The sequence below is a fragment of the Triturus cristatus genome, chromosome 2_2, assembly GCF_964204655.1.
Source record: "Triturus cristatus chromosome 2_2, aTriCri1.1, whole genome shotgun sequence".
Taxonomy (NCBI): Eukaryota; Metazoa; Chordata; class Amphibia; order Caudata; family Salamandridae; genus Triturus; species Triturus cristatus.
The window spans coordinates 865,355,110-865,375,346 of record NC_140582.1 but is presented as its reverse complement, the minus strand read 5'-3'; the positions used below and the strand labels follow the sequence as shown (position 1 = coordinate 865,375,346).

The 20,237-nt window shown below is 45.9% G+C and overlaps 1 protein-coding gene across 1 annotated transcript in view; it reads left to right on the top strand.

Annotated features, from left to right (window-relative positions):
* Nucleotides 1-20,237, top strand: part of PGM2 (phosphoglucomutase 2) — a 292,737-nt gene that overhangs the window by 51,182 nt on the left and 221,318 nt on the right. Inside the window, exon 2 of the mRNA XM_085642287.1 lies at nt 16,042-16,209. Within this exon, the coding sequence (XP_085498413.1) occupies nt 16,042-16,209 (168 nt within the window). The remainder of the gene's footprint in view (nt 1-16,041; nt 16,210-20,237) is intronic.

Genomic DNA, 20,237 nt, shown 5'->3' with positions numbered 1-20,237 from the left:
AACGCTCCAAGCTTGCTATGGCAGTAATGCTTACACTGCGCATCTTAAAGCACGTATGATGCGTGCATACGTACGCACGTACGCGTTTGGCGGCAGCTTGCTCTTGGCCAAAACCATTCTGAAGGTGGCATTTCTAAACCCCCCCGCATGTTGCGCTGCGGTTGCAATTTCCATGACCCACATCCTGCGCGGCAGCGCGGCGCCCCTGGCTTCTCATCACGGCGCACCAGGGTGCCGCGGCGCACACTTTGGGAACCACTGGACTACAGTCATGTTCAGTGTGGATTCTGGGTACACAGTGAGCTCACGGAGACAGGTGGGACAGGATGGGCCTTTGAGGGGTCAGGCAGGGTGGTGTCTGGAGGGTGAGGGGCACTGGGTTCGCAGTGGCTATAGAGGAGCACAGAGAAGAGTTGTTGGCTATGAGGGTCCAAAAATGGGCGAAGTAGATGGTTGTGAGGTTCAAGCAAGAAAAAGTCAGGGGCAGACGAAACGCGGGCTCATGTTAAGGTCAGGCAAGGCCTAGGGCCATACACAAAGCGAGCTTCTAGGACGGTCAGGCAAGGCAAGACCTGTGGAAAAACAGACTCCTGTGAGGGTTAGGTAGACCTCAGGCAGAGTGAGCTGCTGTGAGGGTCAAACTAGGCGGGGTCAGAATTGCCTCCTGTAATGGTCAGATGGGTTGGGGGTTAAAGGTAGGGGGTAAGCCAAGGTGGCTGTGTCTAGAAGTGAAAGGATCTTATAGAGCTGGTGTGACACCATCCCAACAACTGCTAGATTGGTTTAGTCAAGTCACCAACATGTTCTAAAACCTCCTTACTTCCTGTCCTTGGGGACACAAGCACTTTACCCATTCAATCCTTTGTCGGTGATGAGTGTGAAAGTCAACCCGGATCAATTGGTGACTTCAGCAGGGGCCATTTTGTTTCATGCCATTGTCTCCGAGTCTGTTGATGCAGACTTACCACAGCCCTGGCACCTTATCGGTATACATTCCTTTCCTCTATTATAGGAAGACTTGGAGATTCATTCTATGGCACGCTCCTGGACAATGGTGAATGCAGGTGTTCTCCAGAAAACATAGATACCGAACACAATCTGCGAGCAGTATCGGGTATCAGAGAGTCTATTACTTGGGCTCTCCATAAAATAGGAGAATTGGGTCACCTACTGACTGATGCAACTGCAGCTGCTAGTGGACGGTGCATGAACTGTTCACTTGCATAGAAACTATTAGCTTTTAGGCCTGGTTAGTTTACTTCTAATCTTGGCTTCCCCACTTGAACGGATTGTATATGCCCTTTGCCCACACTTTCCAAAATGTAGAATTCTTGCAAACATGTAGAACACTAGCATTAAAGCACCTTTAGGAAGCGCTATTTTCGTTGACCACAGAGCCAGCAAACAGGCTATGAGATGGATGAGATGCGGACACACCCTCAGATTTGTGCGACCAATTTTTGGGCATCTCTTGTTCAAGTTGCAGCCTATAGTATTTCGGACTGGGGCTCTCTGGAAACAGCTACATGGCCCTGCGGGTTAAGTAGTGTACTCTGTGCACACAACGGGGAACGGGAGGGGTCTTCGTGGGTGCCTGATGTCTGAGTTTGTGGAGGAACTTCACATGCCCTGCCTTACAAACTGGGTCAGAATTCCTTGTTTCTATTCTTTTCCATAGTCCTTTCTAGACCTGGAAGGAAAGCATAATGCTTTATATATGTATTTACATGGTTTTCATTACACAAGAATGGGTAGAGACATTAATATATGCCTTTAAAGCGCATAATGACTTTGAGGGCTGCCTCGCTGCAAGGAGCCTGTCCTTGGACGCCCCTTACAGGTGTTGAACAATTGCTCATTAAAGCACTTGTGTTTTTCTGTTCTATGAAACAAACGCACAAAGATGATACGCTGTAGTACTCCGTATACTGCCACTGCATTCAGGTATGTTAAAAAAATTATCTTTGCATCACACCTATGACCTTCAGTTTTGGAAAGATGCAAGTTTAATAGACCAACTCCCCATTTAAAAGTAATGCTGAAATAAGCGGCCGCACTTGAACTATTCACTGCGTCACGCCTGCCCTGGTACCTTTCTCGTTCCTAATCCCCATCCAGCGTGACTCTGTGATGAAAAGCGCGGGACGGTGAAAAAAGCGGACACAGCACAAAGCATCAAAGCGGCCCGGCTCGGCGTTGGGCAGCTCCATGCAGACTGATGCAACGGGACTGAAGCAAGAGCACCGCGGGTGGTAGAGGTGCCTCCCCGGGTGTGAGGCGGGAAGGCCCGAAGAGCGCTGTCCGTCAGGCATTGTATGCGCAACCAGGCAGGGTGTTGCCTTTGTGTCCCGGAACCGTGCGCCTGTTCCTAGGAACTGATGCAATGGCGGCAAAGATTGCACGGTGCGCAGGGCCGTAACTGAGGGCACTAATAGCTCTAAAAGCAACATCTACGAGTGTGACAATACTGAAAACCAAAATAGAAAAGCTTTGTCTGTCAGGGAGAGATGTGAACATTTGGGTGGCAAGCCAGGGAGCTCGGTCCGTTCGTGTCTGCACTGCCTGTGATACTACGTGGCCGTGAAAGTGGCTGGAAAGAAACATGATGAAGAACAGATGGCACCATGCGCCCCCCCCCCCCGCTAGCTCCCACAAGCTGGAGGCCGTGCACTCACGGAAAGTGAAAGTGATGGGAAAGAAACATGATCAGAACAGATGGCACCATGCGTATGTAATATGTTTTCATGTAAAAAAAAAACAAGGAATGCGAGGTATGCAGCTGGCACCCGGCCGCGCTGCTACTCACTCCCGAGCTCCCTAGGCACGGAATGGAGAAGGCGGGACATGCACCCACCTTTAGCCAATTGCGTGCTGTCTTTCTTAGACGCGTGTGCTCAGAGTTCAACGTCCTTACTAGAAGCCTCGCAGAGAAGCGCATGCACGCTGGCTCAGGCAAGACCTAAAAAGGAAGGGTAGAGCCTGGCAAGTGGGTGCACTTGCCATGTCAACTTGGCAGTCTAGACTGCACACAGATACTGCACTTGCAGATTTAAGTTGCATTTACAGGCTGCTTATGTGGGTGGCACAATCAGTGCTGCAAGCCCACTAGCATCATTTGTTTCACAGGCCCTGGGCACACACAGTGCACTGTACTAGGGGCTGACTAGTAAATCAAATAGCCAATCATGGAAAAACCAACCCATACTAATAATTTACAAAGGGAGCACTGGCACTTTGGCACTGAACAGCAGTGGCAAAGTGCCCAAAGCATCTAGACCAGCAAAACGAAGTGCAACATACTGCAAAAACACAGGAGGCAAAGGCAATAATTCAGGGGAGACCCACGCTAATGGTGCCAGGTCTAACATTATGTTCCTACAAACATTATGTTTTAATTTTTTGATTTTGCATTGCACTGACTAGCTGTACCTCTGTTAACATTTTAATACTGAACAATAAACTATTTACAATCAATATAAACTTGATGTTATAGGCACTGATAGGTGTCGAATAGGAGAGCAGATGGAGTCAGCGTGAGCTCTCGCGCTAATCAGCCGCTCACGCCAGGCGCGTAGACGATCGGCTAGGCGCCCTGCGATGCGATGCTCAGACAGACGCACCGATCGACAGCGGGAGGATTGCTAAAGCCCGGCTCGCGGTCTCGAAGAAATACAGCAGCGCTGATAGTCTGCTTCCTAAAACCTGCCGATGAACGGGCGCTGCCTGCCTGGAGCATGCTAGCTCGGTTCTTCTGGATTGTTTTACTCTTTGTCTTTGATCCGTCCGCCCCGATCTTCACGGCGCTTGGTCCTCCAGGACACGAGGGAAATCGCCAGTGGCAGCAGCTGTACTATCGTAGCTCCCTGACCATGAGCAGCAGGGGAGCCAGGAAGAGCAATAAATCGAAAGCTGCCACCACTAACATTGAGCCTAGAGATGTGGCTCCTACTGAAAATACTTTCAGATCCAGACATGAGGTTAGTGGGAACAAAAAACTGTTGGGGCGACCAGAGGGTGCTGGAGCATCTAAGGATTTAGCTGGCGCTCAGCCGCCGCTTGCCAAAATGTTTCTATGTGCCAAAGGACAGCCATCCACTGGTAACACCAAGGCCCCCTTATATAACTCCTCCCTCAAGACCGCCCCCCTGGACCCACTAACTTCCCAATCGCCCGTCCCAATACAGCATCAAGAGAACGGCTCTGCAGATTCAAACACAGTGAGCGTACCGCCACTTGGCGCAGGAATTATTGCGGACTTACAAGGCTCAGCTAAGATACTGAATGACTTCCCTTGTCTTTCTAAAAACAATAGCTGCCAAAAGGTGATCGAACCGGGAAATCAGCCAACCTTAGCTGACACAATGCAGAACTCAGAAGGTTGCCCCCATCCAAATAGTCCTGGTAGTTCTTTTATAGCCCCAGAAAACGGTATTGCTAACTACATCAAGGGCCTGGAAGCTGCTGCTGGTGCACAAGCACCTTGGACCCCAGAAACTGGGTCCGAAAACTTCTACTCGGTATCTGACGGTACAGAGACCACCTCCGACAAGTGGGGGACTGACACAAGCGAAGATGACAGCGAGGAATCGATCAAAGACACCGGTACGGTGCAGCGGCCCAAGAGAACAAGAAGCAAAGGCAAGAGACGCAGTCAACTCAAGTGGGATTATTCTGATTCACAGATGTCTTATCCCTTGGATGAAGACGACTTAACTAGCAACCTGGGAAAAGACCAAGACAAAGAGTTTACCAACGGCCACCACTGAGCCCTCACTAACGTCAATCCTAGCCTCAATTAAAGAGTTCCAGGAAGAGGCTCAGGCAGACAATCGAGCAGCCAAAGGGGCTGCTAAAAAGTTGCAAGGAGGCTTAAGACCATTGAATAAGACATGCACCGACATAAGTGATCGCGTCTCCATGATCGAGGGACGCACCGAATGCTTGGAAATAGACTACGGCTGTTAAAAAGCAGAGCTAGACTAACGCCGCCTGTCTAGTGGATATTATATCGAAAATGGAAGAGCAGGAAAACCGCCAACGCAGGAACAATCTTCGCTTGCTTGGTATTCCAGAGGGGAAAGAAGGCGAAGACCCTAGGCGGTTCATTGTAAAACTTCTACAAGAATCTTTCCTTTAACACCCAGGCTGGGACTGGGACCGCGAGGTGCAGAGGGCCCATCGCTTCCCCTTCAACATAAGGAGACAGCGCAACAGCAACAACGCAGCAGGTGGACAACCAAGAGTGTTCTTGGTATACTTCGGGAATTTCCTATTGAGGCAGCTGATTTACGTCCAGGCTCGCCCAAACTCCAAGAAGGGGGCCAACGGAATAACCTTTTTTGCAAAACCCGACTTTTGCCATCAGACAGTGGAGCGTAGATGGCGTTTGAGACAGTTAATCTCCCAATTTCAGCAGTTAGGAGCAGAAGTTTACCTCATGAACCCCGCTAGACTTAAAGTAATCTTTAATGGGGGCTTTAAAATATTTTTGTCCGAAATTAAGGCTGGGGAATACTTAGAGGAGATTAAATCCAAGAAGGGTCCAAGATAGAGAGTCTACCACGGACACATACACAGGCATGGCACAGGTACGGGTAGTGCAAGGGAAGGACAGGGAGGGTTAAATAGGGATACCTATGTTTTTTGACTCTCTCCACTCCTTTTTTTAAACCTTCTCATCTTTAATTTTCTGGGGGTTCTATATAGCAGCTTGGTTTCAGGCAAAGTATAAAGTCTGTGGATTTAGTAATGTTCTACTTTTTAACTCTTAACAGCAAACTAGCCGAACATACACCTAACTTATTTAGGCGTGGTTAGCAGCTGAGACTCACCACTGGACCACCATCATCATTCAGGTCCTTCCTGATTGCTCCAAGAAAAGGGGGGGCAGGCTGGGGGGGGGGTGTAAGGACTACACAGAAGAATCAAGGACACCTTCTCACATACAATCATTCACTCACTCATACAATGGGCACAACTAAGGAATTCACCAAGGAAAGAATACTTAATGAATCAAGAAATCTCTGGCCAATTTCACTCAAAACACCCAAATGGCTAAAATAAATACTCTTAGGTTCATTTCTGCTAATATTTGTGGGCTAAATGATGCCTTAAAAAGGCAAAATGTAGCGCAAGGTTTACGCTCTTTGGGGGGGCGATATTATCTATCTCCAAGAGACACACATAGAGGGATCACAAAAACACCTATTAAATTCACTAGGGCTTAAGGTTATACGGGCTACCACACAGGGAGCCAAAATGAAGGGGGTAGGAATTATGGTTGAAAGGAGAATTCCTCTAAAAACCCTGCGTTTTAAATCCGATCCACTGGGTAGATGGTTAATCTCCGAATGCCACCTCTCTCCTAATCCTACTTTCACTTTATGTTCTATCTATGGCAGCAACGCTGACGACCCAGGGATCATTAATCTGATTTCTGGGGAGCTAGCTCACTGGCCCACTCCAATAATCATCTGCGGTGACCTTAACATTAATTTGCCCTGTGACTGGGAAATAGACAGCAAGTGGAGGTATAAAGGCAGGAAACCTTTAGTGTTTCAAGCAATAATTAACTTAGCCCAAATCCATGGGTTGAGCGACGTCTGGTCTAAGCTTAACTCCACTCAACCTGGCTACACTTACTTTTCTGCACCGCACCAGTCATTTGCTAGACTAGATTATTTTTTGATTTCATCCTCTCTATTAGGCAAATGCACCATAGACACGGCACCTCGCTTTATGTCAAACCATAATCTGCTTATTTTGAACATTGGGGGGCTAGAGAACTGGAAAAAAGGACCAAGATGGAGTTTCGAGAAAGCACTTTTTCAAGATGTAGGCTATCGGGCTCATATGCAAGCTTGGATCCAGGAGTTTCTGGAAATAAACACTGGAACGGCCTCAACCATGGTAGTCTGGGATACACTAAAAGTGGGTATTCGTGGAGAGACCTTAAGGTTCTCAATTAGGAAAAACAAGAAAGATAAATTACAATCTCCAGGAAAAACTAAAAAATGCAGAAACAAAATTAGTCCAAATGGTTCATACCGGACAGGATGTTGAGAACACGCAAAATGAAGTAATACTTATTAAGTCAAAAATAGGGGCTATATTTGTTGAAAAAACTGCAGCCAAGTGGGCGGCAATGCGAGAAATGAACTACGAATGTAGCGATCGCATCGGTCATCACCTTGCTGTCAAAACCAGACAGCAGGCCACAGACAGCGAAATACTTGCGATCCAACTGCCACCAGAGATAGAAACCAGTGATCGTATTAAAATTCAAAAGGGTTTTCGAGATTACTACGCCAAGCTATACTTAGAGGAGAAGAGCAGGTCAGCCGACTTAGGAGAATTTGAAACTACCAAATATATAAAAGAGGCAGAGCTAAGACGGCTCAACCAGGATAATTACGAGCAGTTAGAAGTCACCCCGACCTGGGATGACATCTTAGAAGCCCTAAACAGCCTCCCAGACGAGAAAGCCACGGGAATGGATGGCATTCCCGTGGAGTTCTATAAAATATTTGCATCCCAAATCAAGTCCATATTTCTTGCTGTAGTAACTGCCATATTCAACGGGGTTCCCCTCCTGCCTCCTGGTCCAATGCCAAAATTTCTATATATATTTCTTAAAAAAGGCAAATCACCTTTAGAGATGGGCTCCTACAGGCCAATTACACTCATAAATTGCGATTCCAAAGTCTATTCCAAAATACTTGCAACAAGAATATCTACTGTAGTTGAATCCCTGGTGTCAGAATGGCAACACTGATTCATTCCAAAGAAGGGCACTACTGAGCACATTAGGCGGGCCATCACTCTGTTTGACGCAGCACAGGTGACCCAATGTCTCTGATTTTACTAGATGCTGAAAAAGCATTTGATCGGGTCTCCTGGCGGTTCATGTGGTGTGTCATGGAGAGGATGGGCTGTACAGGCTCTGTACCGGAGCCCGACGGCCTGTGTGTCAATCAATGGGAGGTTAACCGAGCAATTTAACATCTCTCGGGGCACTAGGCAAGGATGCCCATGCTCCCCTTTGCTATTTGCCCTCTATATAGATCCCCTAATTAAGAAAATCAAAACGAATCCAGCAATTCTGGGAGTAAGCATGCAGGGAATCGATACCAAAATTATGGCTTACGCTGACGACCTGGCCATAACCACTTCTGAACCTAAGAGCGCTATTTTGGCATTGGAACTGGAGGCACAAAAATTTGGAAAAATCTCGGGATATACATTGAAAAACAAAACCCAAATAATAACGAACAATGAAGAAAATTGGGCTGATAGCCGGATTGTCACGCAGGCCAAATATCTGGTGGTCACTATTACTGCCAACATAGATGAAATTGTAACTGAGAATCTATCCCCCCTGATTACTGAAACAAGGAAAGCCCTTAAACATATTGACAACTTACACCTGACTCTTGTAGGCAGATGCAACGTAATCAAAATGACCTACTTCCCGAAATTGCTCTACTATTTTCGCTCCATTCCATTTGGAATTTAGTAAGGCTAAGCTCCAGAAATTTCAACAACTTTTTACGCAATTTATCTGGGCTTACTCACAACCTAGGCGGGCATTAAAGCAACTGTCTCTCCCCCGGGAGCGGGCTGGCTGGGATTTCCTTAACATAGTACTTTATTACTGGGCCTCAGTTTTGCAATACAGCACTGAATTGGTGAAGGAACACTTCCTCTCTCCCTCAACCGGTCTTCCTTCTCCATTTCGGCTTCTATTGGGAGAGGAGACTCGCAGCTGTTTGTTCAGGCAAGTATCCTTTGGATACTACAAACGTGTTGGGTTCAAGACGCTGATGAACTCCTTTAAGGTCTTTCGTAATATCCGTAGAACCTACGGGCTGGGAACACTCAATTACTATACTCCTATTAGTGAGAACTCTAATCTGCCTGCCATTTTTGGTAGGTCCTATCTATTGGATTGGTACAAGGCCGGTATCACTAAGTTCGGAGACCTAATTTCCAGCAAAGGAGTTAAATCCTTTGCAGATCTACAAAGTAAATATGGACTTAAAAATCAAGACACCTTCAAACACCTTACTATTCATGACTTTCTCTCCCGAAAATTCGGAGGACCTGCAGGGTTTTTGGAGATTGAATTTATTAAAACGCTGCAAACCCCAATGACCCCCAAGATAGGTTTCATTTATTCTGCTTTAAACAGCCAAACCCCAGATGACCTGCCCAGGATAGCAGACAAAGTGGCTCATGAAACTAGAGGCCCCACATAGTATGTTCTACAACTCACTGGCACTCTCCCAAAGCGACCTGCTGTCAGCAAAATTACAGGCGCAACATTTTAAAACGATCTTTTTTCTGTACATTACACCTAGCAAAATCGCCAAATGGGGAACAGGCAAAGGGACATTGTGCCCTAGGTGCTCGGAGTTTGGTGCTGATGCAACGCATATGGTCGCTGCCTGCCCAAAACTTGCTCCAGTTCTTTCTTGGGAGGGTCATTGCACAGACAATAGCTCTGACTCCCATTACCGTACTGTTGGGGACACAGAAAGAAGTCAACAGGGAAAAAGGTGGAGCGCTTATTTTTGTTGCCATGACAGTATGGAGGATTTGCGTTGCGTCAGCATGGCTTGAGATCGATCCACCTTCTTTCCCCCAATGGCTGGCTAGGTTAGTTGCAACCTACCATCTTGAAAAGGCTGTGTATGCTGAAAAAGGCCGTAGAGGGCAAAAGAAGGGGCTAGATATCTGGGGACCTTTTTACCACCTGGCTAGAACAGCCTGAATAGTCTAGACCACATGGCTAATCTGACTTCTTTTTTTTTTCCTTTGTCCCTTGCCCTTTCTCTCTCTCCTTTTTAAAATCTTTATTCCCTCTTTGCTCTTTCACTTACCTTGCAAAATCTCCCTTGGTGATTCTGAACTAAACATTCCCAAATTGTATATTCTTCCGTGTCCTTGAAATTTAGTATCTTTACAGCTACAGGGGGTGGGGGGTGGGGGAGTGGGAGTTGAAAATAAAAAATGATAGGTGTCGAATAAATCATGTCCGTTTTGGGGTTCTTTGATAACAGCTAAAACACCCCTCCCCCCACCCTCTACCCCCACTATTCATTTTTCCCTTACATGTAAATGAATCACAATATATTTAACTTGTTACTTTAGTTTATGGCTCCTTGACTCCTTGCCTTCTTCCCCTGAAAAAGAGCAGAGCTTTCTCTCTGACCTACAGTTCTGTCATCAACTCACAAGACATATGTCCTGGAAAAAGATGTACATCCCTGAGCTTTATCTCTTATGCTGAAAACAATTTTTTTGTGGCCACTTGCAATACTTGCTTCTATATTTTTGTAGGAATTTTGCCCGTCATGTGTCCTTTAATATACCCTTAATAGGACAATGAAGACAAAGATGCAACCGCAGATGGGCTATGTTTAGTTGCTCTTTAAATTTGCATCCACCGCAGGAAGTGCTGTTGTGCACGTGGAAATGATCACTATGTCTTGCCCACTGCGATGCTCCATTGAGATGGAGGTCAGACGACTGATCCTCCCATTCATGGTCTTTGTGCTTCCTGACCCTTTCCGTGGCCCTTGCAGCAGAAGAATCGCAATGACACTACATTCGTCAGTGGTCCTCCACTTTGTAGTACTGCCCAGGGATGTTCCCTCAAAATCATTGCCACCACCTACACATAGATAATTTCCAAACCATTCTACATTGGGGCGTTACAAAAGCACCAAAATTCAGCAAGGACAAAAATAGGACGCAGTGCCTTAGACAAGTGTGTAAGCTATAAAGAGGTTGATTCCTGGGACTTGGTTTCTTTGGGGGTAGCAATTTCACAAGTAAGGAAGGGGACCCAACAAGATGACTAGGTAATAATAGGTGTTTTCCTAAACTATGGTGCTTTACCCAAACCTAGGTTGCAGTATGCTCCAAATCAGAATCTACGTGCCGCAGTGATCAGCTTTGCACTCCAACAGCCATACACTCAGCCCTTACGTCATCAATTTAATGCATGTCTTGCTAAATGCCAATTATAATGCTCATTGCTTGGATGTATCCGCAGTAAGGCTCCGGCAAGGAAGGGTGGCAGAGTGCCTCATATAAGGAAGAAGCCATAATACCTCTTGTGGCAAACTAGACTCTCCAAAAGGTTAACTCTCTGCACTGCATTCTTTCCCATTCAGTAGTGATATTTCTTTAATAACTGCAACACTCATTGAAACTGTAGTTGTCATGTATTAGTGTGATACATTTTCCTTACATTGAAGAGGTATACAGTTTCCAATAGGATCTCATTGTGCAGGATCACACTTGGAGGTGCAGGGTCAACTGATAGGAGAAAAGGTAGCACAATATTGACTTGGAAGGGATCATATTGTGTTTGAGAAATGGTGAAGCTCTTGACAATGTTTAAAGCTACAGGTTGATGTCTAGATACATACTGTTTAAGTTCGGAGAAAGCAAAGCTAATAAAGTGAAAGGGGAAGAGGCTTAGAGTATAATGCAAACAAGGCCAGATTAAGAGAAAACCATACCAAATACAAACATTGGGTATGTGAGCTTTGTATAGTGCCTGCTTGCAAAAAAAAAGTAAGTATTTAGTTATGCAGCATAATATCCTTACAATATCCTTACTGCAACAACTGTTGCATGGCTAAACACTTATAAGGTCCCAAAGGCGAGACCTATTGGCTATGCCAATGCTGTTTTTTTTTTGTTGCAAACAGGCACTATGCAAAGCTCACATACACAAGTGCTAGCACTAAAGTGTGCTCCTTTTCAGACAGCTGTGCACATATACGCAGGTAAAATCCACCATTTACAGTGCAAGACAGCCAGTGGATGAAGTGGGCTGGATTACTGCCCTTTGATGTATGCTGTTGTGGGCAGAGCAAAACCTGTAGGCATGAAGAGGACTGACTGAAAGCCCCTGTATCTATTTGCGTTTTGTATTTTTATTATGATTTGTTTGGAAACGATACCAAAAGGCTTGCCAAACAACTAAAGCTGTCTCTAACCACAAATAAATAGCGAAATGCATTCTTTGCCAATGCTTGTTTTAAAGCAGCAATTTATTGATTTCCAGTATCACCCTTAACTCATCTGAAAACTCCTCAAATACAAGATGCGGAAACATTATCTGTAAACCCTGGAAACACCCCCAATAGCCCTTGAATCAATGTAAAACATGCCTATAATTCGTTGTTTATCTGTATGGTATGATTGATGGCAAGTCAGGCATCTGATTTAAACATTCGGCATTTCCGTAAATGATAGAAATCTTGATTTACGTTTTTCAAACTAATTTAACAACGTACATTTAGTCGTGAAACATCTACCACAGACATGAACGAAAATGAGAGAACGCTCAACTTTTCAGAGACACGTATTCTGAAGTGTAAAACGCGCGCCCCTCCCTCACCAAGGGAACTGGAGACAACATTAGCCAATCAGCTTTCTAGTTTTGTTTTATCGGTGAAACTGTCATTTCGTCCAATCGGCAAGGTTGCCAGATTGGGCTATTTCCCGCACAATTGGGCGACTTTTTCCCCAGTTGTGCGGGGAAAACCCATGCCTGGCGGGGGGCTACTTTTTGGGCTGGATTTATGTAGTTGTGCGGGAATTACTGGCCTGGGGCGGGCGCCCACCATTAAATTGGCAATTGCACAAATCATTCAGAGCGCAGGCGCAGGCAGGCTCAGCCTGGCTCAGTCAGCAGCACGCGTGACGCGTCCTAACTAAGTTGGGGGCCTGCCTCTGCCTAAACTGCGCGCGCACGCCGCGGTGGCGGACTGGCGGTCAATCAAAGTTGTTAAATCCGCCTCCCGGCCCCAGCGGCCCAGCCCCAGCAATCATCCCGCCCAGCCCCCCACCCACCCCCTACCCAGAGAGAGCAGCCAGCAGCACGTCTTCAGGCCAGCAGCCAGCAGCAGGTAGCAACGAACCAAGCCACCAGGCAACGGCAACGCAAGTCATTGGTCAATGATCTTATTCTTGACTTGCAGTTGCCATTGGCTTAAGTAAAAGTAATCTAAGTTGACTTGTTACATTGTTGCTGCCTGCACCGGGCCCGGCTGCGGCACCTGCCTGCCACCAAGTCTGCACAGCAGCACAGTGCACACACACTCTACTGTGAGTCACGTCACGTGACGTCACACCGACGAGAAGAGCCAGACACCACCTAACTTTACCGTTTACCTCGTTTACTGAAGGCAAATAATTAGCCAATGTGGGGGGTCTCCCAGGGCCGTCATGTTGTAGCGCGCGAAAACGCTACCAATGACGGCCCTTGGAATTATTTTTAGGTCAGCCCCCGCGGTTCCCATATAATGCGGGGGCTGATGTGAGCAGCATGGTCTTTTCGGCGCGGCGGCGATTTGTGATCTGATCAGTGATCACTGATGGTGCTGCCAGTGCTGCTGTCTGCTGACTGTCTGCTGATGACGAGTGCAGTCAGTGCAGTGCCAGTGCAGCAGGCAGTGTTGAACTGTTACTGAAGAGAAGACGTCTGTGCTGTGAGACTCCGACTATTAGTGTGTGCACTCATCATCACCAGGCCCAGCCCCAGCCGCCCAGGCCCAGGCCCAGGCCCAGCTCGCTCCAGCCTCAGCCCCAGTCACTCCAGCGCCGCCGCCCAGGCCTACCAGCGCCCAGGCCCGCCAGCGCCCAGGCACGCCAGCGCCCAGCCCCAGGCCCGCCAGCGTCCATGCCCGCCAGCGCCTAGGCCCAGCCACTGCCAGTGCCACCGTGCCTGCTGCCAGGCAGCTTTAGTTTTCCTTTGCATTTGGGTGGGCCACTGCGGGCCCAATTTCGCACTTCTTGTGGTAGCCTACAAGCCCTAGATTACATTATATTTTCTTGCAGTCACCATGATCCAAAGGATCAATTCTGTGTGTAGTAAAAGGGATGTCTAAAACATTGAATATAGCAATAAATATAATTAGCACGCACTTTAAAATATGTTGCACAGTTGCCCTAATGACCTGACTGCTAGTTAAATGAAAACAGAAAGGCAATGACAGGGCCGTGTTTAGCGCTAGTGCGAAAGTCTTTTTTGGTGCCTCACCAATGACCTCTTTCTCCACAGATACCATTGCTACCAACCTCCAACAGTGCCCTTCATGTCTCTGTAGCCCCCTATCATATGCATTTCATTTGTTGTATAGCGCTATTCATATGACAGTGTAGGGTCGTGTCACAGTACTTATGCAGCTCAGGAGAGGAGACTGACGTAGTGTGCGAGAGAGGGATCACACGCTCCTCAACTGTGCAAATCTGAGGTGTGCATGATTTTATCCACATCAATTTGGCAACGATTGCTTGTGCCTCATCACAGTGAGTGAGTGAGGTGGAAACTAATCATTTATCTACGTTTGAAGACTTCAAATGAACCAACACATACACATATAGTTCCTTCAATTACTGCTACGTCCCGGTGTACGTTTCGCTACATTATATTGAGAAGCTGTGGCATAAAGGTACTGTTTTGTTTTATTTTCACTTACTCGTAATCACAATATACAGAGACAATGAATCATACAATTATGTCATTCAGTCTATAGGGAATGTCACATAAGTCAATGAGGATTACAAGGTGTAGGAATTAAATGTCATCCATACTGTTGGGCAGTATATTTTAAGAGGGTTTGGGCTGGGAAAGCACAAACTCAGGATTTAAAGCATACCCAGTGGTTGGGGGTTGGCTTTACTAATAAAAATGTATATCGGCCCAAACTCATTTGAGCAACATTAAAATAATGAAAGACTGGGCGATTTCTAACTATATAGTAACACAAAAAAAAGTGAAGTTCTAACTATACCATCCATGTTTGTATGCAGCTCTTTGATGACAGTTCATAGGTCACTGTCCTATGTAAGGATTGTAATTTCTGAACTGCAAGTAACACAAGAATCTCTGTGACAAAGGCAGTAACCCACTGAACTATCCAAATAAAATACAGCCTATCTGCATTTCAAAACTACAAACAGGCAAAGGACTGCTCTCCAGCAGGATCATTAATCACCAGTTCGCTGGACATTTTTTATTGTTGCCTTGCATCCATGGCCATGTTAATGATAAAAACAATTTAAATGAAGCATATGCAAAGTATGTGCCTTCCTGCTTACACCCTCCCACCATCTGTATATTGAATAGAATGTATATTTGTCGTTAAAATTGGTTCTGATGTCGATTTGCGCTTAATTGGACACTTGTTTGGGCTGGTTTTTGGCCTGAAACTGGTCTGATTGGGCTTATTTTGGGCTTATATTTGAGCTGCATTGGGCTTGGGACGGGTCTAAAAATCTGGCAACACTGCCAATCGGCACTAATCCTTTGTTGACTCTCCGAAGTATTACAAGTAGAAGTTTACCTTTCCATGTTCGGCCTTGGGCATAACTCGTTGAAAGCGACAGGAAAAGATAAACTAATGAGTAACAGACTTTGTACAAACTGCACTTTGAAGGAAGCACAGAGGGGGAACGACGTGTAAAAATAAACCATTTTAATTGGTAGTGTTTTGTTTTACTTGGGCAAAGATATATTACTAAAACAAATCTGCCCGTTGAACTGATAACCAAGTAAACAAGCACGGCCCGCTTTCACTTTCGTCCGGAGCAAAAACGATTTCTTGTCTTTATGGGGCTATGTGTTTTGAACACATGACCCCATAAAGATAAGAAATCCTTTACGACCAATGGAAAGCAGGTGAGTCCGTCTAAGTGGGACTGCAGAAAAAGCCAAAGGGAGGTAACACGCACAGCTCTTTTCCAATGGCTGGCCACCGTTTAGCATAAACTGTGACGCCAGCCAATGGAAAAGAGAAACTCCTCAAACTCATTAAATCTCACCGAGCGAGCTGCGCATGTGCACATCCACTCTAGCCGAGACCTAAAAAGGAAGCATTATGAGGTTGACACAAACTGTCAAGCTGCAGATATTCAAATGGGAAGCAAGAGGCCAAGAAACAGTGGAAAATGCTTAAAACATCAGAAAGTTAATGTGCATTCTCTCAACATTTTATTCTACCTTACTTTTTTCATTAGAACCCAAAAACATTAGAAACCGTGAAGGCGATGGTTGCCGATAAGAACACCGAAGAATTACAAGCCGCGTTTGGCTCAAGGATGGAGTTTGGTACTGCGGGGCTCCGCGCAGCCATGGGACCTGGGACCTCGCGCATGAATGACTTAACCATCATCCAAACAACGCAGGTACATCTTTCACTTTCGATTTTTTGTGAATCTATTTTCATAAGGATTTCTGATTTACTGAGTAAACTAAGGTCTCCCTGAAACACGATTTCCACACATTATCATTTTGTGCTATATAGTTTTATCAGTAAAACTGCATGTCAATGAGAATTTTGTAGAATTTCAATAGAAAATGTGCTGTCTATAAATGACAGTGTAGTAAAGCATGTTGTGGTACTACACGGTCATTTATAGACCCCACATTTTCTATTAAAATTCCACAAAATTCTCATGGACATGCAGTTTTACTGTTAAAACTATATAGCACAAAATGATAATGTGTGGAAATTGGTTTTCAGCAAATATTTATCATTTGCATATCACCAACTTAAGTGTCTTGATTTATATTTGCGGCATGTGCTCCAAAATTCACCACAGGGTACATACTACACCTTTACCACTCTCTTGCTGAATGGATGTGTCTTTTTTACTGTACTTGTTTGTTAGAGCTGTCAGTCGTAGGGTAGTCTTCCCCCAAACCTTTTTGCCTTTACCCTCCACCTTTTCCTGAAATTCCTTTCTTGCTGGCTTTAGGACTCTGTGCACTTTACCACTGCTAACAAGTGCTAAAGTACTTGTACTCTGTCTTTTAAACATGGAAAAATGTGTTTCCACCTAATTGGAATAATTAATTTCCTTTTAAGTCCCTTGTAGCATGGTATATCATATAGCTAGGACCTGTAATTTAAATATTATTTGTGAGACTGCAGTACTCACCTACTTAGTAGCCTGTTAAAACATGTCACAGGCTTGACATTGCAACCTGAATGCAGTTTTAAACTTCCAGTTCAACTTGATGATTTAACCCCTTTTCCAAGCCTGAAGCTCCCACTTTATTGTGTATACGCCACCCCTAAAGTAGGCTCTTAACTAGCCCATAGGGTAGTGTGCATTGTAATTAAAATGTTAGGCATGTGCTTTTAAGCTTTACGCGTCCTGGTAGTGAAAAACTCCTACACTTGTTTTTCACTTCTGTGAGGCCTACCTCTCCCATAGGATAACATTGGGTTGCCTTATTATTTTTAATAAGTGCTAACTTTTGATTCGGAACAGGTAAATATTTCATATTTGATGTCTGAGAAATTGTAATTAAAAATCCTCTTTAATGGTAAAGTCAGATTTTAGGTCACAATTTTGAAAATCTTCTTTTAGAAAGTCTGGATTTTCCTGCCCTAACCGTTTGGTGGCTGCAGGCTGTTTCTGGGTCATGCCACTGGGTGTCATTTGCAGTTGGTTTATTTCTCCCAGACAGCCACACAATAAAGGGAGTATGTGTGCCTGGATGGGTCAACTACTGGCAGTATGGAGATGAGGAGCCAGGGACAGCCCCATATGTAGTTGAATATGCTGTGCTCTGCTTTCACAAAATGGACAGGTGACCCCTGCATTGTTCACGCAGCCAGCCTGGAGCCAAGGCAGGGGAGTCAGGAAACCTCAAGCACTTCAAAGGGAATTCTCCAAAACTTCTCTCACTTCAAAGAAGGCAGAAGATATGATAATAGAACCCACAGACCCACTCTTCAGTTCATTTTCTGAACCTGCGGACGGACTCTCAAAGGACTGCCTGCTGCTGTGGCCTGCTGTTTGCTCCACAAGACTGCTTTGCTGCACCTGGAAGAACTGCTTTGCAGCCTGGAGACTGCCTTGAACCCTCAGAGGCCTGCCCTGCTGTTTGAGTCCTGTTTCACCACTTTAACCCAGAACTACTAGAGTGACCCCTACGGCTAGTTGGCTGACCTCAGGGACAGAAAAGGCTCCAACCATCTGGCACTGGCACATGGACCCAGCCTGAGTGAGTCCAAACCTCACAAGTGGTGCCCCTACAGTCCTGGACCCTTGATGGGGGTGCTAAAGGAGCCCCGGTAGCTAAAATCACAAACTTGGGACTTGTACATCTCTTGGCTAAAAACTGATTTGAGAACCAAGAGCAGACCGGAACCAACCTGCTCATCTAGCCACCCATTGTTAATCGCCAGGCAGCCTGACTTTAGGGCATCTCCCACTGCGTCAACCTCGGCACCAACCCCTGTTCAGAGGTCCTTTGCCAAAGGGGTGCAGACCCTGGGGAACTGTCATCAGCTGCAGTCTCCAGCCTCGTCCTGCTGGAGATTTACGACTTCCAAAAAAGAGACTAAGGGGCTGATTACGGTGGTGGTCCAACTGCTGCTTCCTCGGTAGTCCGACCGCCCGATTATGAGCATGGCGGTCAGACCCCAATGAGACCACTGCCACCGCCAGGATCTTGGATTCTGTGGCGGTGGGGAAAGCGGATGGCCAGTCTGATCACGACCTTCCTTTCTGCCGACCTTTTCATGGTGGGGTCCCAGCCTTGAAAGGTTAGCGGGAAGACTGTGAAGGGGCCCCAAATGGGGCCCCAGGGTGATTTGCTCATTGGGGTGCACATGTTGTGCCTCCCTTTGTTTGCACTGTAATTTGTGCACTGAGTGCCATGCATTTCATGATGCATGGAACATAGTACACCCAACATGTAAGTGGAGCTGCATTGTGGCGGCATTTGCTTCAGGGTCTCTATGAGCTGATGCTTGCTGCCGCCATGGAACTGTCGCAGTCCTACCGCCAGCCCGTCGGTCTTGTCATAACACGTTGGTCAGGAGGCTGCTGGCTTGTCAGCGTTCTCCAGACTGCCACCGCTGCGGGCTGGCGGTGGGACCGATAAGGTCCTAATCGGGCCCAAGTCCAAACATAAAAATCTTCACTGCGATTTCATCCAGTGGCTCCCTAACAGCGACACTACCTCTTCGGGCATTGCCTGCAGCCTTGCCCCACTGAACTTTACCCTCTCCGAACATTTTTGATGACCGGGCCCAGTTCACTCTTTGCAACGACCTGTGCTCCATCACGGTCAGCCATATTGTTTTGCCTTCAACCCGGTCTTGCACGACTAGATGCCCAAAGTTGGTGCTTTGATCTTTTAGGCACTAGATTTTACCTTAAACATAAAAAATGTATAACTCCGGTGCTACTGATTGCAATCTTTGTCGTTTTGGTGTCAATTTTTTTATACAATTTACTCTATTTTTATAAATTAATGTGGGGTGTTTCTTCTGTTGTGTTTTTACTTTATTGTGGTTTGTGTGCTGCATAAGTACTTTACACATTGCCTTCAAGTTAAGCCTGACTGTTTTTGTGCCAATCTATCAGAGTGTTAAGCACAGTTTAGTGACTTTTTTGGTACACCCTGACAGGGATTGTGGCTGTTGCTTGAACATAGGCCACATCTCCATTTAATCAACAACCCAATTTCACACACTGTTTGTGAAAAAGTTGGATATTTCCCAATTTATGTACTTCGGTGATGTAACATTGATAGCAGCACCCCCACTGTGAATATTGTTCCAGCACCATTAAAAGATGGGGGGAGTTCCACATCTGGTATTTGCAGGAAGCATTTTACACTAGAGTTTTATCTTGTATTTGTCTTTGTGTGGTTTCTGGGTGTGTTTTAAGTAAATATCCACTGATATGTTGCTAACATATCAATTTTTAGGTGTGTTAGCCTCTCACATGTTGTCTGCCATAGGATTTTCTATTTATTGATTTCTTTATGGCCCCCATATGCACCCAGAGCAGAATGTGTTTTCCTTTTGTTTAGAAAAAGAAAAATCTTACAGATGAGAGGCTTGGGCAAACGCTTAGGGCCTGATTTAGATCTTGACAGATCTGGTCCCGCCATCACTTTCTTTTAAGTTTCTCAGTCCGCCTGATAGGTGGTCCGCCCACTCAATATAGATGTTGGCGAGTCCATGGGCGATAGTCTGTCCAAGTCCACCATCTCCTCCAGAATTTTCCACCGGTTCATGGCATCCTAGGCAAAAGTGGCTGTTGAAGGGAGTTCAGACAATATTTCCGCTGGGCCAATTATGATGTGCCTTCCTGTCGATGTAATTGGGGTGGGTAAACCTCCACACCGGAGTTGGTGGTTTCAAAGGGATATAAGGTAGAAATGTACCCCTTTTTTTTCTTTTCTG